The sequence below is a fragment of the Lepidochelys kempii genome, chromosome 2 (genome assembly GCF_965140265.1).
Source record: "Lepidochelys kempii isolate rLepKem1 chromosome 2, rLepKem1.hap2, whole genome shotgun sequence".
Taxonomy (NCBI): Eukaryota; Metazoa; Chordata; order Testudines; family Cheloniidae; genus Lepidochelys; species Lepidochelys kempii.
Window position 1 is genome coordinate 256,839,728 of NC_133257.1, and position 26,859 is coordinate 256,866,586.

Here is a 26,859-nt window from a genome sequence, read left to right on the forward strand (position 1 = left end):
AACAAAGTGGCTGATGCACTCTCCCGTGAAAGTTTCCCAAAATCAACTTGTTAAAATCGTCCTTGAGATGTGGAAAATATTGTTAGTCTTTATATACTTGGTAGTATATTTAGAGGTGCATGTGTCTTATTAACTCTGTTTTTCCTAGAGTTCCAGGAAGAAATCACAGCCAGCGTTTCGCCCTATCTGTGATTTTGGGGGGGGGGGGTGTCATAAATATAAAGGGAAGGGTAAATACCTTTAAATCCCTCCTGGCCAGAGGAAAAACCCTTTCCTGTAAAGGGTTAAGAAACAAAAATAAACCTTGCTAGCACCTGACCAAAATGACCAATGGGGAGACAAGATACTTTCAAAGCTGGAGGGCCGGGGGGGAAACAAAGGGTTCTCTCTGTCTGTGTGATGCTTTTGCCGGGACCAGAGCTGCAATGCAGGTCAGAACTCCTGTAAAGAGTTAGTAAGCAATCTAGTTAGATATGCGTTAGATTCTGTTTTGTTTAAATGGCTGATAAAATAAATTGTGCTGAATGGGATGTATATTCCTGTTTTTGTGTCTTTTTGTAACTTAAGGTTTTGCCTAGAGGGATTCTCTATGTTTTGAATCTGCTTACCCTGTAAGGTATTTATCATCCTGATTTTACAGAGGTGATTCTTTTACTTTTTCTTCAATTAAAATTCTTCTTTTAAGAACCTGATTGCTTTTTCATTGTTCTTAAGATCCAAGGGTTTGGTTCTATGTTCACCGATGCAAATTGGTGAGGATTTTTATCAAGCGTTCCCCAGGAAAGGGGGTGTAGTGCTTGGGGGGATATTTTTGGGGGGGGGAGACATTTCCAAGTGGGCACTTCCCCTGTTCTTTGGTGGTGGCAGCGTTTAAGCTAAGCTGGTAAGAATAAGCTTGGGGGTCTTTCATGCAGGTCCCCACATATGTACCCTAGAGTTCAGAGTGGGGACGGAACCTTGACAAGTGGTATGATTGCTATTGTCTGTTGATTTGATTTCTGTGCAATCTTTAAGGTGTTCTCTGTCCACGTATTGAAGAGATCACTGCAACTGACACTGATGTTGATTACACTTGTGCTAAGAAACTTGTAGGACAATATCTCCCATTCCATTTACACTGCTGACAAAGAAATTAAAAGCTTGACGGATGGATTTTTTTAAGGAGAGTGAGAGGAGTTGCACTTTTGTCTTCATTCAAGGACACATAAGAAAATGTTTCCCTTTTTAACCATCTGTTTAAAATATTATATATCATGACTAAATATATGTCCAATTCAACTTCCATTGAAGTCAACCGGAGTCTTTATTGACTTCAAAGAGAGTTGAATCACATCTTACTGGCATGATTTTCAAAGGCATCGAGGAGCAACCAACAGCTTTGACTGAGGTCGGTGGCAACTGTTGAGCACTCAACATTTGAAAATCAGGTCACTTATTTAGGAGCCTAACTTCAAGCTTCTGCTTTTGAGAATCTTGGCCGAGATGTGTTCTTCCAATTTAAACCTTTGGTTGAAAAGCTATTCTATTACTGTTGGAAAAAAGCAACAAAGTTTTACATAAACCTGAGAAAATTATTTTCAAATGTGGTTACATTTGAGCTCATTCATTTCCTTGGAAGATATGCTGGTAATTTTGTTCAATTTAAGTCCTTTGGATGCAGAACTGTATCTTCCTCTGTATTTGTACAGCAGCTAATGCAGTGGAACCTTAATCCTGACTGGAGTCTTTAGGTGGCACAGTAATACATACATTAAATATAATAATAATGATACTTAATAAATAATGCTTGCCCATTTATTTTGAAAAAGATGCTCATCCATTTTAGCTCAGTGAGTAGATAGCACCACGAAAACAATGTACAGACTAGACCTACACATTGTGTTGACTAACACTAATAAGCATGAAAATTAGAAAACACAAGTAACAATTGGAGAGATGGTTACAAGAGAGAACATTTTAATTTTCATGACCTACCCCTCGTGAATCTACTGCTGCATACATAATGTCTGTCCAACCTTTAAATGTTGCCTAGAAAAAACAGAAAAATTATTAAAATCATATTAAACTTTTAGGATGAGATTGTTTAGCCTGTTTACATTTTTGTGCTTCTGAGATGGTGCAAAGGGACTGTAGTATGTCCACAAATGCCCAGCACAGAATTCACCTGGTGTAGGGGATCTCCTTGCTGACATGTTTGTGACAGAGTTGATCACAACAAATCAGGGAATTGGAACCAGCCCACTGATGCTCTCTCCCCACTTCCCATTTCTGCACTGAGCTTTACTCAGTGCAGGAGAGAATTTTGCCTGTAGTTTCATGAAATTATAACAAACATTTCATACCATCTTCCCAGGAGATAGCTGCAAATCAGAGGAGCACATTTTCAAATGGTTACATAATCAGTTCGTAGCTCACCATTGGACACTATATGTGCATACACTGGAAGGGACCCTGAATGGGCTAACCATATTGTCAGTCTGAACATGGGGTGGGGTTGGGACAGCAGGCTTCGCAGGGCCACTGCTTCCCACTCCTTGCAGATGTGGGTAAGCAACTGGCAAAACCTGATTCCACCCCACCCCACAACGTGCCAGTCAGCAAAACAGAACTTACCACCTGAAGAAGAGCCAGATAACCAGAACCAACATTATCAAAGTTGACCTTAGCATTTGTCCAATATATTTTTTGCGTGTCATTATAGGTTGTGCAATCCAATTTGTTCCTAATACTTTCATTTAATCCTGATGTTTCTTCAGTCAAGTTAATGCATTTTCCAAATTTTCCTGCAAATAGGTTCACTCCCATGATACTAAAAACGAGCCAAAAAATGAGGCAGACAAGCACAACATTCATGATAGAAGGGATGGCACCTACTAGGGCATTCACAACCACCTTAGGAGAAATCAAAGAAAAACATGCAGTTACTATAGGTATTCACATGTGCAAAGCCTTAAACAGCTATTTGCTGCATTAAACTGTTTTGAAAATCTAAGCAATCCCGTGTCATTTCAGTAAACAGTTACACACATGAGTAACTTTACTCCCATAAATACTTCTACTGAAGCGGCAACTATTTCGAGTAAAGGTTCTTACATCTATAGTGTTGGCAGGATCAGGCCCTTCGATTATCAGTTCTTCCGGACAGGAACCTGTTTTTTGTTTTCTGTGAAACACCTAGCACACTTGGGAGCACTATTAAATAAAAATAAAGTATTTGAATGTAATGGTAGAATGTTCACTTTTGGAGCTTCCTTTTGTTGTTGTTTTTTTTTGTTTGTTTTTTTGTTTCTACAAGATTCTAAATACACATTATTTCCTCATGAGGATTAATATAGCCGTCTGTTTTTATTCATGTCAGCATGAAATTTATTCAAGTTGTGTGGAAAATTAGTTATTAGAGGATCAATAATGAATCTGTGGTAGATATGTAAAGGTTGCTGCAGATATTGTAACTTCCATGAGAAGTTTTCCACAATTCAAGAGTAACCTGGAAAGTGTCAGTACAACATGTAAGTTTTGAGCAGACTTATAAGCTCCACTGGTATGAAAAAATAAGATCTACCATAATCTCTTCTGGGGAAATAGCAGAAATTGTGACCAACTTGCATAAATTACACATTCTGACTCATGCCTGATGGAGACTTTAACTTCCAAAGTGCATCTCATCACATCTGGCTAGTGTTTCAAGGAGTAACCTCTACTAATGATCTCATAGAGTAAACAAATGTCAAAGCTGTGACTTCCTGCTTAGGACAGGAACTTCTGCTCATTGCCTAGTAAAGGGCAGAGTAGAACCCAGTACCCCCCAAAAGTAGAGTATGGGTGATCCTTTACCTTCACACAGGTCACAGCCAGTGGGGCGAGCTAGCTTCCCAAAGGCAACACTTTGAAAAAGAGAGGTCAAGCAGGCCACTGGGCATCCCCTCTAAGAAATATCTAAAGTTAAAGTGGGAGCCTGGGCTTATTGGGAGGGTGGAGTGGGAGTGTCCTAAACTGAGTGCAAGTATAGCATGACACTCACCCTACATTCAAGTGAATACATTTCAGATTCATAACAAATCCCAAACCCAGGCAAGCTTTTCTTATTTTTGTTTCCTTACAAGTTTCATACAGCTTTCAAATTAGGAGAGAGAACAGGAAAGAAGCCTCAAATATTGTGCTAGTCAAGTTTGTGCTTGCTGGGTTTCACATGGCCAGAAAAGCCTTCAAGGTCTATACCGTTTGTGCAGAAGCTATAGCATTTCCCAGACAAAAACTTTATGATAATGTTAAAGTTATAAATAAATATCTTGATTCAGAACAACATTTTTAGAACACTGGGATTATATAAATAGGGGACAAATTTGTAGTTAAGATTGTACAAGCTGTCTTAACTATACCCCTATATCCTCATGCTGCCTTTACTGATACACCAAAAACCCTCATCGCTACTGGTCCTGTTTCATATAATTTCCAGTCTGGACTACAAATCATCATGAACCACCAATCACAAATGGCTTACAGACAATTGTATATCATCTTTCAGTTCACTTCCCTTTTATAGAGCAGAGACACCAAAATCTTACTGTCCATAGACAGTTCAGATGGTTGACAATCCCCCATAACAACTTTCTTCTATGGCCAACAGACAACGAAGATATCACATCAGACTCGTAGTATACAGATAGTACAACTTGCCAGAGACAGGTATATAGAATGCCACTTCTATAACACATTTTCCTTTCTTTCCCCTTATCCCAAGACAGGCTCTCCAACTGATGCTGTGGGGCCAAAGGAATGGGAAGGGAAGAAGCAGCTGTGGAACCTGTCTAGAGGCACAGGACCCCCACACTGACAGACATCAGCTTCACTGGATCTACCAGGATCCGGAACTGATGCCCTGGCTCTTCCATAGAGCAGTGGCAAATTCCTTATGTAGGATCTTTCCACATATAGGTGATGATTTGGAGAGAATGGTTAGCAGAACAAAGAAAAGCAGTAGATATGTTAGTTACAAAACTGCCTCAGCTACAACCTGTGCAACTCCTGTGGAATTCAATGGGGTTGCACAGTTTTAACTGAAACAGATTTGGACCCGTTATCCAGGATTCAAAGCCTTCCTGCCATGCAAAATGTAAAAGCCTTTGATGTATACTGTCAAGGTTCCTCCCCCACTCTGAACTCTAGGGTACAGATGTGGGGACCTGCATGAAAAAACCTCCTAAGCTTATCTTTACCAGCTTAGGTCAAAACTTCCCCAAGGTACAAAATATTCCACCCGTTGTCCTTGGACTGGCCGCTACCACCACCAAACTAATACTGGTTACTGGGGAAGAGCTGTTTGGACGCGTCCTTCCCCCCAAAATACTTCCCAAAACCTTGCACCCCACTTCCTGGACAAGGTTTGGTAAAAAGCCTCACCAATTTGCCTAGGTGACTACAGACCGAGACCCTTGGATCTTAAGAACAATGAACAATCCTCCCAACACTTGCACCCCCCCTTTCCTGGGAAATGTTGGATAAAAAGCCTCACCAATTTGCATAGGTGACCACAGACCCAAACCCTTGGATCTGAGAACAATGAAAAAGCATTCAGTTTTTTACAAGAAGACTTTTAATAAAAAAAATAGAAGTAAATAGAAATAAAGAAATCCCCCCTGTAAAATCAGGATGGTAGATATCTTACAGGGTAATTAGATTCAAAAACATAGAGAACCCCTCTAGGCAAAACCTTAAGTTACAAAAAAGATACACAGACAGAAATAGTTATTCTATTCAGCACAATTCTTTTCTCAGCCATTTAAAGAAATCGTAATCTAACACATACCTAGCTAGATTACTTACTAAAAGTTCTAAGACTCCATTCCTGGTCTATCCCCGGTAAAGACGACTACAGACAGACACAGACCCTTTGTTTCTCTCCCTCCTCCCAGCTTTTGAAAGTATCTTGTCTCCTCATTGGTCATTTTGGTCAGGTGCCAGCGAGGTTACCTTTAGCTTCTTAACCCTTTACAGGTGAGAGGAGCTTTCCCCTGGCCAGGAGGGATTTCAAAGGGGTTTACCCTTCCCTTTATATTTATGACATATACCAAACTTAACATAAAAACATCTAAAAATTCATATACACCCAGTATCACAACATGTAATTGTTTACCCACTATATTACTAACTTTTTGCTTTAAATCCACTACTATATGCCAATGACTCACATTAGCACTCATATACAATACTCTAACAGTCTTTCTATAAAATCTAGTCTATATTTGAATGAGTTTGCTGCTCAGTTCCTTCATTCTATCAAAATTAGGATCTTCTCTGCTGATACAAGCCTTTTCTCTTTTTCTCTGACATTTCTGAGCCTGGGACAAAGTGATATTGATTCACAAAAATAAAATTTTCTCTCTTTTTGAAACTGAGTATGAAAATGCCAGGTCTTATTCTCCATCATATCACAGTATTTCACTTTCTTCTAAACTACTAATATAGGGTTTCTCTGTCCCTTTTGCATTTCTTTACACTTCACAGAAAAATGACGTTACACACTCACAACAGGCAATCATGAAGGCCACACTATGGATCAGACCCTCAGTTATTGTAAATCAGTATAGTGTGCCCTTCACAACTAGCTTCAGGTAGCATGAGTTTTTGCAATGTAACCTGGAGGTGCTGAAGGCAAGGGTCATGACAGTCAGGTCAACATATAAGATTCAGGGGGCAAAGTATGACTTTAGACACTCAGCTGAATCCCCAGCTTTTTCTATCACTAGTGTGTACAATACCATATTGTGAGTGACCAAGGTAAATTATTTTCATTATTAGTTATGATTATTAATTACGAATTAATATTAATTATGAATTTAGTGCTAGTGAAAGGGTCAGAACTGGCAGGCCTGGAGATGGAATTCCTATATCCATAGAACATGTATGTAGATTAGTTAATGATAGCACAAATTTCCCCACAATATCCAACTAATGTCTCAACCTTGATGTGCAATTACTATGTTGGGGGAAGAATGAGGGAGATTATCTAGTTTGCATTAGAGATGGGTCTAAACCAAAACCTTTAAACAACCTGTGGTAAATTTTAAAGGAAATCTTAATCTAGTTTCAAATGTCACTGTTGGTGCGTCTTTCTCTTATGGGTTGAACATAATCTCTGGTCTAAACACCTCCAAACTCTGGGAAAGTTCAGATCTGAATATTGTGAGTTGGACTTATCTCCAGTTTCCATGTTCGCTGAATTCTTGACCTTTCTGCAAGTAGTATCAACAAGGGTTCCAATTGTTCTGGTGGTTTTGTTACCTTAATGCAGACAATTTTACTTTAGAAACAGGAATGGGGCCATCAACTTACTGAACATCCTCTAGATATTAATGACTTTTAGTTCATACAAACATATACTGAATCTGAATTTGATATAGATATAATAGGCTCCCTATCTTAGTATCAGTCTCCTGAGTTTTTGTAATTATTAAATAATTAATACATAGTAATACCTTTCCTTAGCACACTTAAGGATTTTGTGTTTCCGAATTTAGTTTTTGCTTTCATTTATTGAAAAATTTATCTGGTGCCTTGCTATGTGTGTTTACATCAGAAATCTTAGATTAATTTGTAAATGTTACTTACACTGCTAACTTACATATCGTGTGTTGCCATGTGATCTGCAGTATTAGTGATGCACTTGCTGATATAGAATACAATTATAATAATTTGCTAATCATGTAATGATAAAAAGGAAATACAAAAACAACAAATCCAAATCACTAAAGGTTAAATCCTGGACCAATTGAAGTCAATGGGAGTTTTGCCATTGCTTCAATGAGATCATCATTTGTATACTTAGTATGATCATCAAGCAAAAACAAACAGATAAGAGAACTCCTGGCAAAATATTCATTCACCAAGAAAATGCAAAAGTGAGCAAGAAAATGTTTGGACAAACAATGAACACAAGTGATATGGTTACAAGCTAATTCTGGCATTCCAGCTTTAAACTAAAGTATATCAGAGGATTTTTTCCCCCGTAAATCTACTTATTAGTTTTCCAGATTTATAAGTGTAAGGTTACTTTTCTTCATTATTTAAAAAAAAATCCGCAAACATTTTGTGACTTTTTCTATGTCTGAATTCTAGCGGAAGAAAAGAGAGAGAATTCAGTGAAAATCGGCCATAAAGGAATGATTTTTAAAATCTTATTGTTCTTTGTGTTTCAATTCATTTTTCATCAAACCATTACAAAAAATCCAAACATATATAAATTTTGAGTATGATTTGATTTTTTTTTGCCATTTCAGTGGTTTTTTTTACAAAATAAAGTTTTAAAAACTCTTAAAATTGAACTCAAATGTAACCTTAACTATTGTACAGCACCATAATGAAAGCAAACCCATATGAAATAGTGTCCTTTCACATGCTTGCTCTTCAGACAAAGGGGCTTCTTCAATGGTTGCTTTATTTATTCTTACCCTCATCCCTTCAAATTGTGACAATGCTCTTAATGGTCTCAATGCTCTCAGGGTTTTAAGGGATTTCATGGGTCCTATTTCGGCATATCCAAGTGAGTTAGCTATAAGGCTTGCAAAAGAGACCTAAATAGAGAGAGACAAAAAATATTAGCATAATCCTGCCCTCTGGTTTTTTTTCCTCTTTTTTCTCATGCTTACAAAGTCCTATCAGTGAAAGTATGAAATGGCAGCCAGTACAGTACAATAGAAAGGCATCTTAAGGGGACACTAACAGGTATAAAATAATGAGTGAAATGCAGGCAGCATTGAAGTTAATAATAAAACACCAATGATTTCAGGGGTGCCAAGATTTCACTCAATCCATTTTAACAAAACAAATGTACTTGACCTGTCTTACTAATGCTAACTTAGATTATTAAAGCTGTAAGAATTTTGAGGCCAAAATTTTAACAAAATTACTATTTTTGTTGTCCAAATTGAGACACTTTGAAAGGTCTGGTTTTTCAAAGGGTGGGTGCTCGGTACTTTCTAAAAATCAGTTCCCCTTCAAATGAAGGTGCCTCAATTTGGGACATCCAAAAAAAAAAAAAAGCGAACATTTTGTTGTTCTATATTACGTAATCCTGCCCACAGAACTGATCAAATGCAATACTTACACCTACAATTAGGAAGTCAAGCCAACACCAAGCATTGGTGAAATATTTCTTGAAGCCATAAGCCACCCATTTCAGAAATATCTCCAGGACAAAGATGTAAGTGAAGATTTTATCAAAAAATTCCAACATAATTTTAATGTTTTTTCTTTTCTCAAGATGTATATCTTCAAATGCCTGAAATAATAATGCTTAGATATAAACCCACTCTACAGAATTTCAATGGAATATGGTACTGTTGTACTGAGATTAGAGATATGTGCACCCTTCATTATGAAACCCCAAACCACATGAAACCTGGACCCTCATCCTGCAAACAGGTAAACAAGAGTTTAACTTTCCACACAGGTAGCCACTCTGAAGATAATCCTGATGAAATGGATATTAGACACTGTGGAGGGGCTACAAAATATTACCATACATTAAAAAAAATGTGAGTCCTTGCTCCATTATACAGTTGAACTTTGATATTAAATTTCAGGTTTCAGAGTAGCAGCTGTGTTAGTCTGTATCCGCAAAAAGAACAGGAGGACTTGTGGCACCTTGTTAGTCTCTAAGGTGCCACAAGTACTCCTGTTCTTTTTATTAAATTTGTATTTTGTGGCACAACAATCTATTTTTGGCAGAAACATGGGTGAGAATCCTGATACAAGTGTAAATAGGTATAGGCTCAGTAAAAAACAGACCTGGACAACTATCACAAAGTATCATATAGGCCTATATATTTCCTGGTTACAATCTATGAAACAAACAGCAACATTCAGAGGTGAGTCTTGTTATATTTGGACCCAGCAGAGAAGGGGATGGACACAGGGGGTGCTGGCAAACACAGCTGTCTGCTGTAGTGGCTTTATTGTTCTGCTAACAAAACAGAAACTAACATAAAAGTGAGGCTCTGCAACTGAGTGCAGAGTGTCCAAACTATTTAAAGGTGCAGAATATCTAATTTCTCCACCCTCCATTAAAATACTTTCCAAACATATATACATTATCATTTATGTGGATAACATAAAACACTATATAACCTAACTAAAAATTATGGGTGGACTACTGCATACTCTTAAATTGCAAGGGATTATTCTACCCTGGAATACCAACTCTAGCTAAACAACATATAAGTTCAGGCGCAAGCACTGGTTTTTACGCTCTCTTGGGATAACATTGTGATGGTGGAGAAGCAATGTCTGGTACAACAGGAACAGTCTGTGGTACAGAATCAACTGCATCTGGTACCAAAATTTGTTCCAACAAGCCAAGAAAATTAAGAATTGAATGGAAGGAGGTTTGATCAGAGGAGAAGAGAGTCCTGATGGAACAGTCATGGATTCTGTTACTTGTTGAGGTTGCAGCTGGTCCATATGTCGTTTCCACAAAGTACCACCACATAGTTTAACCATGAACGAAAAAGGTCTCATGCATTTCACAAGTTCCCCAAGTATGCATTTCACTCAACAACTGTAGTTGCGAGTCCCCATTACATCTCCTATTTGAAAACAACAATGATGAACCTCACGTTGTCAATCACTTTGCATGGGATTTGGCTACACATAAGACAACATCAAGTCATAGCAGGTTCCAAAAGATACCCAATGATTGCTTCAAAAAAACAGGTGCAGTTGACTGCAAGGTAGTAGCACATGGTGTGCTCCTGTAGACAAACAAGAATTTGTCCAATTTCTGCTGATAACTCAAAATAAACTTGTTAGCTCTTAAGGCATGCTTAAGTGTCTGTACAAAGAGTTCCACTAATCCATTTTTAGCAAGGTGGTACGGAGCAGAACATATGTGCTGAATTCCATTTGATGCTAGGAACCTCTGAAATTCTTCTGAATAGAATTGAGGTCCATTGTCACTCACCAACTGTAACAGTAGACCAAACTGACTAAACAAGGCATGAAGATGTCCAACGGTCTTGAAAATTGTGTTAGAAGTCATTCTGAAAACTGGTCATTTCAAATGGGTGTCAACTATGACCAAATATATATAATGTTCCAATGGTCCAGCAAAGTCCACATGAACATGTGTCCTCCAAGGAATCTGAGGCCAGAACCAAGGGTGTAAGTATGCTGGGCCAGGATCATGCTGAATTTGCTGACATATAGTACAGCACTTCACCTTCCTCTCAATGTCTTCATCTATCCATGAGGACATTGAGACAGAACTCCAGACTATAGCCTTCATCCATACAATGCCAATATGACCATCGTGAAGAGCTTCCAAAACTTGAGACTGAACTGATTTTGGAAGGATAACTCAGATTCCCCATAAGATGCAACCTTGATTCACAGATAATTCAGGCTGACGCAACCCAAATTGTGTAAACTGGGGATTCATAAGATCCAATACCGTACTTTGTAGTACCATTCTCTACACAAGAGAAAGCACAACATCCTTAACAGTTTCTTTGTGCTAGTGACAGGCAATCTATCCACCAAATTGAGATAAAACACTTCGTCTGAATACCATTGATTTCCATTCAGTCCCTTCAGGATCTCATCCATGGCCTTCTAGAACAGGGAAGATGCCAATGTGGTACTAAAAGGCAACCGGTAGCAAAATAAGCTTTTTCTTCCATGTTGATTGTGAGATATTTGTTAGATGCCATATCAATCTACATTTGGGACTTATCAGTTGGAAGTGATAGAGGAGGAGAAAGACTGGGTGTATTGGTTGATCACAGTATGACTATAAGCTGTCAATGTGATGCGGCTGTGAAAAAGGCTAATGCAGTGCTAGGATGCATTAGGCAAGGTATTTCCAGTAGAGGCAGGGAAGCGTTTAGTACCATTATAGAAGGCACTGGTGAGACCACATCTGGAATACTGTGTGCAATTCTGCTCTCCCATGTTTAAGAAAGATTAATTGAAACTGGAACAGGTGCAGAAAAGGGCTACTAGGATGATCCAAGGAATGGAAAACCTACCTTATGAGAGGACACTCAAAGAGCTTGTCTTGAGGGGAGATATGATTGCTCTCTATAAATATATATCAGAGACGGAGAGGAGTTATTTAAGTTAAGCACCAATGTGGACACAAAAAACAAATGGATACAAACTGGCCACCAACAAGTTTAGGCTTGAAATTAGATGAAGGTTTCTAACCATTAGAGCAGTGAAGTTCATAGAATCATAGACTTTAAGGTCAGAAGGGACCATTATGATCGTCTAGTCTGACCTCCTGCACAACGCAGGCCACAGAATCTCACCCACCCACTCCTGTAACGAACACCTAACCTATGTCTAAGCTACTGAAGTCCTCAAATCGTGGTTTAAAGACTTCAAGGAGCAGAGAATCCTCCAGCAAGTGACCCATGCCCCACGCTGCAGAGGAAGCCGAAAAACCCCCAGGGCCTCTGCCAATCTGCCCTGGAGGAAAACTCCTTCCCAACCCCAAATATGGTGATCAGCTAAACCCTGAGCATGTGGGCAAGACTCACCAGCCAGCCACCCAGGAAAGAATTCTCTGTAGTAACTCAGACCCCACCCCATCTAACATCCCATCACAGGCCATTGGGCATATTTACTGCTAATAGTCAAAGATCAATTAAATTGCCAAAATTAGGCTATCCTATCATACCATCCCCTCCATAAACGTATCAATCTTAGTCCTGAAGCCAGATATGTCTTTTTCCCCCACTACTCCCCTTGGAAGGCTGTTCCAGAACTTCACTCCTCTGATAGTTAGAACAAAGGGGAGGTTCCAAGGGGAGCATTGGAGGCAAAAAAATCTAACTGGCTTCAATGTTGAGCTTGATAAATTTAGGGAGGGGATGGTATGATGGGACTGTCTACAATGGCATGCGGCAAAAATCCCCAGTTGCCAGAGATGGGGCACTAGATGGGGAGGGCTCTTAGTTACTACAGAGAATTCTTTCCCAGGTATATGCCTGGTGGGTCTTTCCCACACGCTCAGGGTCTAACTGATTGCTATAGTAGGGGTTGGGAAGGAATTTCCCCCAGGTCAGATTGTTAAAGACTGAGTATTTTTTTGCCTTCCTCTGAGGCATGGGGCAGAGGTCAAGTGCAGGTTTAAACTAGTGTAAATGGGGGATTCTCTGTAACTTGAATTTTTTAAATCATAATTTGAGGACTTCAGTAACTCAGCCACAGGTTAGAGGTCTATTACAGGAGTGGGTGGGTGAGAGTCTGTGGCCTGCAATATGCAGGAGGTCAGACTAGATGATGATGACAGTACCTTCTGACCTTAAAGTCTATTCATCTATGAATCTATTTGTAGGTATGCATTAAACAAATCCAATTTGCTGAAACACTGCCTTTCACTAAGAGTAGCAAACAAATCTTTGGTACGAGGAAGTGGATACTGGTCTGCACATAAAACTGGATTCACTGTCACTTTGAAATCTCTGCAAATTCAAATGGAACCATCATTCTAGATCACTGATACAATGGGTAGCCCACTCACTGTGTGTAACATGACTCTGATGCTCACTAAACGGTCCAAATGAACCTCCACCAGAGGCGTCAGAACATAAAGCGCAACTCTGGGCTTGGCTGTTAGACTTAACACTGAACTTCACTGACATGTTGCTTATCTGTCCAAATTCTTTTTCAAAAACTTTGGAGTGTCTGTCCAGTATTTCTTGAAGATTTTGAGGTGCTTTTATGATCACCTTGATCTTGGTCCAATTCACCTTGAGCTTCTCAAGCCAAATCCTGCCAAATAGTGATGGATACTTTCCTTCAATCGCATACAAGGTAAAATGACAGATTGTCCATCTAGCTGAACTTTCACTTGGAGTATCTCCTAACTTTACCCTGGTATAAAAGTCTTCAAAACTGGAGAGGTTTTCTTCCAGAGGAACTTGTGACAAAGTCTGGTGATGGCAGATGCAGAAATCAGTGCGACGGCAGCTCCAATGTCAAGCTCCATTCTTGTAGGAACTCCCTCAATCAAGGGTGTGACTCAGATGACATCTCTTTCTCCAGCTTCCGATAACACATAGAATCATAGAATATCAGAGTTGGAAGGGACCTCTGGAGGTCATCTAGTCCAACCCCCTGCCCAGAGCAGGACCAAACCCCAACTAAATCATGAAGTGTTATGGTTTGGTCAGTGCCGCTAGAGCTTTTGACTTTTTCCACATTATGAATTCCCAACTTCTATACTTTCTTAGGTTCAGTCTTCATACATGTGCTCTTGGATGGATGGTTACTCTGTGTTGTTGGATGTTGAACGGTGCAACAGGTAACCACAATGTTTCCTTTCTCCTGGCACTTTCTCTAAATGACCAGATATGCCCAGCAATTCTTTTTAGCATGTGCAGTTTGTGCACAGTGGCCACATGGGAATGACTCACATTCTCATGCTCCTCTGTCTCACCAATTCAGGAGATGTACTTCTTGGTTCATACTAAATTCCAGAGAATCCTCTGTGGTTTCCATGGTAATAGCTACCTCAATAGCCTTCTTGAATGTAACACTGATATAGTCAGTAACTTCTTCTGGATCTAGTCTTTGTGTAAACCAGAGACAAACTGGTCACACAAAGCATCACTTAACGTTTGTCCATACTGACCATGCTCTGAGCACTGTCTTTACAGGAGCAACAAACTGTGTCACTGACTCTCCCCTTTCCTGATGCCTCTGATGGACCCGTTATCATTCTGCTATTATTGATGGGTAGGAGAGAAATATTCCTGCATTGCCGCCGTAACTGCAGCATATGTGGCAGTTCCAGGCGTAGCCTGATATAGTAGATCATGCAGCAGTCTGTATGCCTTTGGACCCATCACTGTCAGCAAGGTTGAAACTCGTACATCTGGAATGCAATTGCAGGTCATAAATTGCTCAAAATGTTTGAAGTACACAATCATGGTTCACGATTCTCTTCAAATTCACTAACATTGCCCAGAAGAGTTGCCATTTTACTTCTATCCTGTTGATCTACACACCCTTCTGGATCTCTGCTTTTCCACTGATTTTTTTTTTAAACCATACACTGTCTGTTCTTGATCTCCCTTTACTGACTGTGTGCTGACAGAGCAGAATGACAGTACTTGGGCTCCCTCTGCTGGCTGTATACACTGCAGGCTAAAGCTGTCTCTGTCTTCTTGCATGGGGTCATCCAAGATGGCTGCTTCATCCTCACTCTGCTCTGTGTCTGGTCAATCAGCAGCAACTGCAACCGCTCCCTTCTTTGTTCTGCCCTATTTGCCTACTTTCCCTGTTTTTCTGGCTGGTCGACACTGTTTTTCTTGGGACAAAAGCTTCAGTCTGCTACCTTGTGCCTCTAAATGAACTTTTTTCCTTTTTTAAATATTATTTTTTTTACTTTTTCTCCTTCTTGGGCAGGCAGTGAGAGCACTGGACACCCATGGGATAGAAGCTCCTTGTCACCAATGTTATATTTGGAACCAGCAGACAAGAAGATAGACTTAGGGACTGCTGATTTAAGTACAGCTGTCCGCTTTAATGTTCTGGCAGCAAAACAGAATCTAACACAAAAGTGAGGCTATGCAATTGAGTGCAGAGTGACCAAGTCTTTTAAAGGTGCAGGATATCCTAAGTTTAAGCAAGTGTAAGTCAAGAGGGAGACAAAGTTAATTAAATCTTCTGGCCCCTCAATATGTAAGTTACACAAACTTAACTCCCTTTAGACTTATTTTATTCACACTAACTTACTAACTTGTAACTTTTACACACAGACACACTACACTTCTGTCCTGAGGAGTTTTACTTTCAATAATTTTTAGGGGAGTATTTTTTCAGATGTATACAAAAATCTAGTTCAAAAGTAGATTCAGCTTCATGTTCCAAGAGAATTAGCACCAGGAAAGACTCTTTGGTCTTAAGGATGAACATAAAAATGATAGTCTGTGTGTGTGAAATAACTGCCAGACAAAGCTTCAGAAAAACCAATATACACCAGAATGGAAATCATCACAGCTTGTTAGAGTTGCTCATTCTGTCATTCGATTTACTTTATTTTCCAATTACTATAAAAAATAAGTTAGTCCTTTGCGAGGCCAGTTTTCTTCTTCTCCCACCATCAGCTTTGAAAATACACCCTCTTTCCTGTGCTAAAAAGTCATTTATAATTCAACCTGATATGAGATTAAATTAAATTTACCAGGCTTCCACTGCTTAGCAGAATCATGAATATGATAAAGCTTTCGAAAGAGTTGTGTTCAACAATTTTGTAGCATGTTTTCCTCAGGTTCCACCATGTTTTTCCTGGAAACTTTGTGGTATTCATTGAGCAGCAAGGGGAATGTCGAACACAGCCTGAAAGAGGGACACATGGTAAATACATGAACACCCAGGACTGCTGTAGAAATTTCTGGGTTCAGGGGAAACTCCTTGGTCACCTTAAACTTGTGTCTCTGCTGTTTCATCTCTCTGTCCATTTTCCTTTGAAAACAAACTACAAAAATATTTTTAAGCAATGAGGAATATCTTACACCCTTTAGTGAGTTACCTTCCCGATCAACAATACCTGTTGAGAACACTGGCAACACCCTCAGAATGTTGATGTTCAGATTCACAGAACAAAGGCAACATAACATGACGAATTTCATAGCTCTGGAGGAGGTTTACCAGCATGGTTAGCACTGGAATATGGAAGGATAATACAGTTGGCAGAAGGAGTTATTGCATCACAGAAATTAAAGATAAAGAAGAGCAGTGGGGTCATCTAGTTCACCTCCTTAATAGTGCATTATTGTTCCCTACATTCTAACTTCTAGTCATTTATTCATTCTAGATTCAAATGTACAAAGCAACTGGGTTTCCACCATACACCTTGAAAGAAGATATGGAGGTTACTTAACTGTAAGTGGAGGTTTTTTGAGATATGTGGTCCATATCTGTATTACACATGTGGGTACTCACGAGCACAGTGCACCTGAGACTGGAAAATCTTGTGAGCAGAGTCTATTGGTCAACGCTTGCATCCTGGAGATTCTTGTGGTCAGCACCCAAAGTGGAAGGGGAAGTGCAGACTGACCACCTCTCCAGTTCCTTCTCTACTACAAATCCAGTCATGATCCAAAGCAGAATGGAACTAGGGCAGGTAGTGGAATACATATAGGGGCCACACATCTCAAAGAACCTCCAGTTACAGGTAAGTAGCTTCCATTTCTTCTCTGAGTGCTGGTCCCTACATGCATTCCATACATGGGTGACTGGTAAGCAGTAGTCAAGAAAGAAGGATGTGCAAAGAGTATAGATTCTGTAATACCCCTGTTCCAAAGACTGAAATCAGCAGAAGAGGCTTGGACTAAAGCTTAATGCTTTGTGAAGGTGTGGATGCAACTCCAGATTGCTGCCTTATAAATGTTCAGCATAGGCAGTTCTCTAAAACATACTACCGAAGTAATCTATGCTCTAGTGAAATGGGCCGTCATCCCATTCAAGGAAGGGAACTGTGCTCACTGATAGCAAAGAGGAAACAGCCAGAAATCCACTTAGAGTCTCTGAGCAAATATTGCTTGCCCCTGTGTTTATTCTGCTATAGCAACAAATAATCTAAGTGGTTTTCCTAATTGGTTTCATTCTTTGCAGATAGAAAGCCAAAGCTCATCTGACAGAGGTGAAGCCTCCTCTCCTTGCTAAAGGCATGAGGTTTTGGAAAGAAAACTGCCAAGTAAATTGATTGATATGGAACTTGGAAATTAATTTAGGAATAAATTTCAGGTGGAGATGAAGAGATGCCTTCTCTTTATCAAAAGTACTGTATGGAGGGTGGGCCATGAGTGACCCCAGCTTACCTTCTGGCTGACATGAAAGCAACTAGGAAAGTGACCTTCACAAACATGTGGCCAGTGGTTCTGGGGGCCCTGTCAGGGGGCAGGGGTGTGAATAGGGGACTGGGAGAAGGGGGGGTTGAATAGGCGTGGGAGTCCTGGGGGGCCTGTCAGGGGTGGGGGTGTGGATAGGGGACAGGGAGTAGGGGGTAGGGTCCTGGGGGGCAGTTAGAGGCTGGGAGTTCTGGGAGGAGGCAATTAGGGGACAAGGGGCAGGGGGGTTGGATGGGTCAGAGTTTCTGAGGGGGGCAGTCAGGGGGCGGGAAGTAGGAGGGGGAGATAGGGGGCGGGGCCAGGCTGTTTGGGGAGGCACAGCCTTCCCTACCCGGCCCTCCATACAGTTTTGCAACCTCAATGTGGCCCTTGGGCCAAAAAGTTTGCCTACCCCTGTTATAGCCCCTTGTGAGGAGAGAGTCTGCCTCGTGATGGAGGATTTCCTTGTGAGAGTGGTCTCTGAAGAGAGATTGGAAAAGAAACTAGATGTAGCCAGAGTGCATGATATCTAGTGCCCATCTGTCCATTGTTGTGGCCCTCTAGTTGTCGGCGTAGTATGCTAGGCAGCCACTAAAGGTTTAGGAAGCAGCAGGGGATGGTGTCTGTGATGGTTTGCAACTCTTGAATGTCCCAGCAAAAGTAACCCTTTGCTGGTGAGTGAGATTGCGTGGCTGATATCGAGGTGCATGAGGCTACATATTTTGGTCCTTGGACCTTCTGGCACTTGCAGCACAGCCTGAATGGAGAAGGTGGTAGAAAGATAGTGGGAGAGGAATTGGCTTCTACAGCTGTTTATGGTATTTCCTCTTATGGCCTGGGATATAAATGTCATTGCAGTGGAGGATTGTCCTGGAGTCCTTTAATGAGCATAAGGACTCATTTATGTTCTCGTTAAAAAGATTAGATTTGAAGGAAAGATCCTTGATGGTATTCTAACCTCCCTTGAGAGTCCCAAAGTGTGAAGCCACAATTCCCACCGCATAACTTTTACAGTTGCTATGGCTTTAGATGTGGTATTAGCCATGTCCACTATGTCTTTGCTACCAGTTTACCCTCATCAATGTGGGTTTGAAATTGGACCATCTGTTACTGAGTGAGTCACTCCTTAAACTTCAGGAACTTGGAGTACTTCGCAAAATCATACTTCGCCAACAGGGCCTGGTACTTAGCAATTCTAAACTGGAGGCTGGTTAGTGAGAATACCTACTTCCCTAGAAGGTCAACACATTAAGCACCCTTGTCTGCAGGGGTAGTCTTGAGATGTTGCTGCCCGGATCTTTCTATGGCTGCTTGTACAAGTAGGTAGTTGGGGGCGAATGGGTGAACAAAAATTCCTCTGCTTTTGGTAGGTACAAAACAACTTTCAGCCCCTTTATGTGTAGCAGTCCAAGATGCAGGTCTGTGCTACATCACCCTGGTAGGTTCCACGATGGCCTCATTTAGAGGGAGAGCCACTTGATTGAGATGAGTAGGCTGCAGGATGCCCAGGAGCTTATGCTGAAGTGGGATCTGGAGGTCAGCCACTACCCTCCTCAAGAGTTCTTGGTATTGCCTGTTGTCATCAGTCAGGGATGACAAAGATAGGATGCTAACCTCATCAGGTAAGAAAGATGATATGCTTGTTGGTACTACCGCTACCAGGGGTTCCAGCTGAATATCTTCCTCTTCTGCATACTCAGGTGGAGCTGGTTGGTGTTGTCTAGGGGAAGAGAGTCAGTGACACTCTTGCATGAATCAAAGGTGCCATGCATAGGGATCCCATGGGCCTCAGTAGGGCCAGTATGATGGTTTGAAAGCTGGTTGGGGAGGACTCCACTGGGTACTATCGGTCCCTCAGAGGGTAATAGTGTCTGGGTGGAGGGAGGGTCCAAGACAGGTTCTGTCAGGGCTAATCTGCCTCTGTGGAGGTGGATTGCTCATCTTGAATGTCAGATTTGACTGAAGAGAAGGTTGAATCCAGCGATAACAGTGATACTGGGAGATGTAGACTCCAGCCTGGGGACAGAGTAGGGGAGTAGCTCCTTCTCCTCAAGGTGGGTTCCTCTTTTGGTGTCAAAACCATCCGTAGAAGAACTGGACTTGGGAGAAGAGGAAATTGAGGGTAGGGAAAATGAAGATACCATCCAGAAAGGTAGAAGTTTCAATTAATCCAAGAATACAAGGTGTCCCAGTAGTTGGTATGGGCAGATCCAGCACTTCCACAGGCTTAGCAGTTGGCCGATCCTTATGGGGTTGAGTCAGTACCATGGGAGAAGATTCTTGCCTGGAGCTGATGGTCAGTGCCAGCAGATGGTGCTCTTTTGGCTTAGTAGTCAGAACCAGAGTCAGTACCAGTGGATCCTTGCTTCTGCATGCCATACCCTTGTGGTTGGGAGGTTTAGAAAGGCATAAGTCTTTAGGATTCGAGCACAAGGTTTAATCTGATTTGGAAGGAGTCAGGGAGGGATCCCTTCTTTTGGAAACAGATTTGGAAGTGCACCTGGTCCTGTATTTTAAGTGTACCCCTTCTCTCATGAAAGGCCCAAGACAATGGGTCCTTTGACTTAGTAGATTTGACCTCTGTTCTGGAGCTCATGCTCATAGAGGTGCTGCTCTAAGTTCTCCCAGCCCGGATCCTACTGGGATCTCATGGCTTTCTCCATGAGACACTTCCTCAATTGAAGCTCCTGTTCCTCTCAGGTTTCGGGAGGGAAGGAGCAGTAGATGCTGCAGTTGGTGGAGATATAAGCTTCTCCAAGGCAGAAAAGGCTGTGCCCAGGATTACCACTGACTGAGAAGGAGCAGGGTAGGAAACACGGTTTTTAAACCCCTGATCTCTGGGCATAGGCCTTCTCCCAAGGGGAGAGAACAGGGAAGGTTTTGAGGTGGGGAAAAACTATGTGAGGACTGAGGCATGGCTAGTGGTTGGAGTCAGGGGCCAGGAAACAGAGCCAGGGGCTGGACCTAGAGACAGGGTGAGGAGTCAAGGCAAGGGTCAAAGCCAGAGACAGTTACAGTTACCAGTGTTTTACCCTACTTCTAGGGTAGAGGTCAGTTTACATACTCTGGATGTTGGAAGGACATTAGCCTTTCACTTGGAGCCTTTCACCTCCTTTGGAAAACTTGCTGTGGTTGGATTCTGCATTAAGAATGTAACTGGAGTGGCAGTTGGTCTAGCACGGCCCTATGTACCCTTAGTACAGGGCACAAGGATAGTTATGATGCATGTGTGGACTGAACAGACTGCAACCAAAAATCTCTCAATTTGAGGCACATGCACACCTATGGCGGAGCACCCAAAGGAAAAAAAACATCTTGAAAAACTCCAAATACCGTACACAGTAAATAGCTTATCCTTATTTCCCTTCCAGCTGCTTCCGACTCCCCATCTCTTCCATTCCTGAATTTTGACCAAAAATCCAGAATGAGGCAGGTTAATGGTATCTCCTACTACTAAAATTACTGTGTTTTTTTAACAACAGATTCATACTGTAGCTTCAGGGTGGAGACAAATAAAGCCGGTAGTATTGTGGTGTTATGCTTGTGATTTAGACTGTAAATTAAATGTTAATTGACTGTAATATAGCTGAAATGCTTGTAATGGAAATGGCTGCAGTAGAATGCACAAGGATAATGATATCATGGAAAAACTGAAAACAAAACAGAGAATACAATATTTACACAAAGTAAATAGTTTGATTTGCTAGTCTGGTGTATTTGGAAATGTTCCTACTTCCCAATGCTGCTTTAAATTGGAATTTATACTTTCTTTTGGCTATGAACTGAAAATGTATGGCCAGATCCTTGGCCCCGGTCAGGTCCCTTTGGGTCAATCTCTGACAGGGAAGCTGGAGGTTCCCCTGTCTCCTGTAGAAGTGACATAGCCAGCTCTGCACCAGCTCATCCTTCCCCATCTCATGAGGCATGTACCAGGATTAGAAGTGCTTTGCACTCCAGTAATCTCCCGCCAGCAGAACAGCTCCTTGGAGGCCATTGCTGTGGGCACAGATTAGAGAAGCCTAAAGGTCAGAACAAGGTAGAGACTGCTCTACTTTATGTTGGGGCAGAACTGGCCCCGGCTACCATCAGGATAGTCACCTTTTCTTTCCCCACCTTGGGTCCTATGCTGAGAGTAATTTGGCTAGACTTGAGGATCTGGTCTGTAATAATTTTCCTGTTTTTGAACTGAAATTGTCTAGATAGAGAGGATACAGCTTCTGCAGAACTAGTCACATGGATTAAAAATTTGTTGCAGGATCATAAACTAGTTCAAACTTATGCATGATCTTAACTGGAAGAAGGTGAGTAGCCCCCTGGAAATCTATTCACTTGCTTACAGTTAAGTATGTGTGTAAGTGTTTGCAGGATTGCGGCCTAAACACACAAAGCAGCATACAAAGGTTGTTGGGAAGAGAGAAAGAGTCAAACTAAGAATTATATACACACACACACACTTGTTTTATTTTATAGCAAATATCCTAGAGAATAATTTAATGGCAGAGTGGAAAATGGAGGATGACTATCAGGAAAAGTTTCCTTTCAATCTCAGCACATTACTCAAACTTGTTGTACTTATTCATCGTCCATTTTCCTAAATAGTAAAATCAACTGAAGTGCCGATTCTTCTTTGAATACTGGTGCCTATGTGTATTCAACACATAGGTACACATGCACACAATGGTACAGGAAACAAGAAAATCTTGTGAGTCTATTCCTGTGCCCTGAAACTCCTCTTGCGTCAGTTTCTGCTTCCTTTTGTCTCTTATGTTAAATTGGCTTTGGCTTATTTGTATAAATAAGTTAGCTTGAGTCTCAGAGAAGGGCTCACATATCTGGGCGCATTGGCAAAGTGCTTTGCTAATAAACAGAGTGTCTGACAAATTACGTGAGTCCTGAATCTGACTTTGACACTCAGTACCATGGTATAATGGGAGGTGCAGACCTACCACTTCTCCAGTTCCTTTTCATTGCTGCACGGTCTGAGTCGGAATCCTCTCTGTCCAAAGCTCCTTCACGGTCTTATTATCTATTAAACAGTTCTTAGTTTTCTTCTGCTAGCCCTTAGAGGTAGTAGAGTGTACTTTGTGAGGAAATCATGGATCTTGAAACCAGGCCCATAGGTCCCCAGGTAGCGCTCAGACCACAGCCACCATCCATTGCTCAGCAAGGGCTCCACCCACAAAGCTCCTGACTGGGAAAACATCCAGCTCCACCAATCGGCTCAGACGCACCACTTAAGCCAGAAGGAGGCACAGGAAGTTGTTTGAGGAAGTAGGTGAATCCCTTGCTGGCTGCCACTTCGGACCCTGCCTACTCAGCTGACTCCTGAGCCCTGCCTTTCAGCCTGGTCTGGGTTCCTGCCCTTCTTATCCCGGATCCTCCAATACCCCAAGTTCCTTCCTCGCTCTAGTTCCCTGCTCCTCTGTCCTACCCTTGACTCCTCACTCTGACTCCAGCTTCAACCCTTGGCTTGACACCTCACTCAGACTTTGGTTGGACCCTTGGCTTGACTCCTCAATGACTACAAGGTTCTCAGCCCACGGGCCACATGAGGCCCCATTACCACACAGCTGCGGCCCAGCTCAGCTGTGTGCTAAAGGCCATGGGCTCCAGGATGCTGGCTGCCCTGCTGCGTGGCGAGCTCTGGGCTCCTGGCAGCCCTGCTGTGTGGTGGGGATTGGGGTCCTGTCAGCTGGCTGCCCTGCCACATGGTGGGCTCTGGGCTGCCAGCTGCACAGAGAGGGTTCCTGCACAGCAGGGTCTGGGGTTGGGGTCCCTGCCCCACACCCAGCTCTCCGCTCCTGCGCCCACCCTGTGGAGGGGTCTCTGGGCAGAGGGCACTGAGCATAGGGGTTTGTGTGTGGGGGGGTTAGATGGGGGGCACCGTGGTTCTCAACCTGTGGCCCAGGTAACACTTTGTGGGCCATATATGCAGCCCACAATGATAAATAGGTTGAGAACCCCTGATTTAGCATAACAAAGAGAAGGTTAAGGGATGACTAGATTAGAGTGTATATGTATCTACATGGGAACAAATATTTAATAACAGGCTCTTCTACCTAGCAGAGAACAGTATAACATGATCCAATGGCTGAAAGTTGAAATTAGACAATTTGAGACTAGAAATAACATGTACATTTTGAACAGTGAGAGTACGTAACCATTGAAACAATTTATCAAGGATCATGGTGGATTCTCGATCATTGACAATTTTTAAATCAAAATTGTTTTTTTCTAAAAGATATGCTCAAGGAATTATTTTGGGGATGTTCTACTGCCTGTGTTATACAGGAAATCTGACTAGGTGATCACTGGACTCAAGGACAAACCAAAGATCTTTAAGCCCATGTCAAGGTTCCTTCCCCACTCTGAACTTTAGGGTACAGATGTGGGGACCTGCATGAAAGACCTTCTAAGCTTATTCTTACCAGCTTAGGTTAAAACTTCCCCAAGGTACAAAATTTGTCTTGTCCTTGAACCGTATGCTGCCACCACCAAGTGTTCTAAACAAAGAAAGGGAAAGAGCCCACTTGGAGATGTCTTCCCCCAAAATATCCCCCCAAGCTCTACGCCCCTTTTTCTGGGGAAGGTTTGATAAGAATCCTCACCAATTTGTACAGGTGAACATAGACCCAAACCCTTGGATCTTAAGAACAATGAAAAATCAATCAAGTTCTTAAAAGAAGAATTTTAATTAAAGAAAAGGTAAAAGAATCACCTCTGTAAAATCAGGATGGTAAATACCTTACAGGGTAATCAGATTCAAAACACAGAGAATCCCTCTAGGCAAAACCTTAAGTTACAAAAAGACACCAAAACAGGAATATACATTCCATCCAGCACAGCTTATTTTACCAGCCACTAAACAAAAGGAAATCTAACGCATTTCTAGCTAGACTACTTACTAACTTAACAGGAGTTGTAAGGCTGCATTCCTGATCTGTTCCCAGAAAAAGCACCACACAGACAGACAAACCCTTTGTTCCCCCCTCCAGATTTGAAAGTATCTTGTCCCCTCATTGGTCATTTTGGGTCAGGTGCCAGCGAGGTTATCTTAGCTTCTTAACCCTTTACTGGTGAAAGGGTTTTGCCTCTGGCCAAGAGGGATTTTATAGCACTGTATACAGAAAGGTGGTTACTCTTTGCTTTATATTTAGGACAGCCCAAAAGGTAATATAATAAATGTGGTAATTCAGAATCGGAAGGAGAAAAGCCACATTGTGTACACCAAAAAGAAAAGGAGTATTTGTGGCACCTTAGAGACTAACAAATTTATTTGAGCACCGAGACTGAAACCTCTTCCATTTCTCAAGGTAAGACTTTCTTGTGGATGGTTTTCTGCTGTTCACCAATGTTTTGCACTTCTGCAGTACAGTTCATCTCTAGGTTTAGCAAACATATCTTGAGATGGATCAGACTAAGACTGGAATGGAGAGACCCGAGTCAGCAATTTGGGCATCAATGGCAAATGAAGTGATGGTTGAGATAAATTAGGTTGAGACATTAATAAGGTCTGGTAACTATATCTGTCTTGCACATGCTGGTGCTGTAAGAATGACTCTCACCTTGTCTTGCTTTATCTTTTTCAGCACCTTCAAAAGCAACACAGAGTGGGAGGGTAGGCATAAGCCAAATTCCCTGACCATGTTATGAGGAATTCATCCTCTAGAAAGCTGTGACCTAGAGTTCCCCTTAAACAGTACACAGCTAGCAAATATTCTGTAAAACACTGAATGGTTCAGCTCTTATTCGTGATCCCACAGGAAATGTCTACTTTGTCTGCTGTAGTGTTCTATAGACAAAATGGTAATCTGATGTCTTATAAACCAAATCTCTAGCTTCCCTGCTTCTGTACATAGGGAGAAAGCTCTCATTCCTCATTGATGATTTATGTAAACTATGGTCGCCTTGTCATCTGTCATGATTCTGATCACATGATCCTAAAGATGAGCACCCCAGACTATTACAAAGCCATTTGTCACTATAGTCTGCATGGATAAGGTGAGTGGGAAAGAGTAAAACGTACTCCAACGCACACCTTGTTTGGATCCCTCCACCCACCAACTGAGCAAGTCAAGAACCCTCTAAGGAACTCACAGTGACCTATCTTGACTGTATTTTTGTGTATATAAGCACTCTTTAACCATATTTTAAGGCACTGAAGATGCAATATGGCATGAGGTGTTACAAATGTACATGTAGCCATAATGACTCAACAAGTACTTGCTGTTTTGTGTGGACTCAAGTGCAGTTGGAAAATGAGGCTTGACTTTGTATCAAACCTGTCCCCTGATAAGTAACTTCCGGCAGTTAACCTCGGGCAGTTTTGGAATCCAAGTTGGTTCTTATAAACTCAATGAGCTGAATGGGTATCAAAGTGGACTTTTCTTTGTTGAGTTTTAACCCTCGAGTCTTGAATATGGTTATAGTCTTGTTTATTGCTGACTGTACTTTGTCAGAAGATCAACCTTGAGGAGCCAGTCATCTAGGTAAGGAGAAACTTGAACTCCTAAATATCTTAGGTAGGCTGCTACTAGTGATAGAACTTCCATGAAAACCCTGGGGGCAATCAAAAAGCCAAATGGAAGTACACAATGCCGAAAGTGATCATGGCCAATCACTTTGCTATAAGAAAATATTCATTCTGGAGGTGTCATAAATAAAGGGAAGGGTAAACCCCTTTGAAATCCCTCCTGGCCAGGGGAAAGCTCCTCTCACCTGTAAAGGGTTAAGAAGCTAAAGGTAACTTCGCTGGCACCTGACCAAAATGACCAATGAGGAGACAAGATACTTTCAAAAGCTGGGAGGAGGGAGAGAAACAAAGGGTCTGTGGGTCTGTCTTATGCTGTTTTCTGCCGGGAATAGACCAGGAATGGAGTCTAAGAACTTTTAGTAAGTAATCTAGCTAGGTATGTGTTAGATTATGATTTCTTTAAATGGCTGAGAAAAGAACTGTGCTGAATAGAATAACTATTTCTGTCTGTGTATCTTTTTTGTAACTTAAGGTTTTGCCTAGAGGGGT

General features: G+C 41.5%; 1 protein-coding gene across 1 annotated transcript in view; it reads right to left on the bottom strand.

The window, feature by feature from the left end:
• LOC140907821 (sodium channel protein type 5 subunit alpha-like) overlaps nt 1–26,859 on the bottom strand; it is a 186,195-nt gene that overhangs the window by 14,554 nt on the left and 144,782 nt on the right. Inside the window, exons 21-25 of the mRNA XM_073334668.1 lie at nt 16,190–16,344; nt 9,104–9,277; nt 8,448–8,570; nt 2,614–2,892; nt 1,971–2,028 (exon numbers count right to left, since the gene is read on the bottom strand). Of these exons, the coding sequence (XP_073190769.1) occupies nt 1,971–2,028; nt 2,614–2,892; nt 8,448–8,570; nt 9,104–9,277; nt 16,190–16,344 (789 nt within the window). The remainder of the gene's footprint in view (nt 1–1,970; nt 2,029–2,613; nt 2,893–8,447; nt 8,571–9,103; nt 9,278–16,189; nt 16,345–26,859) is intronic.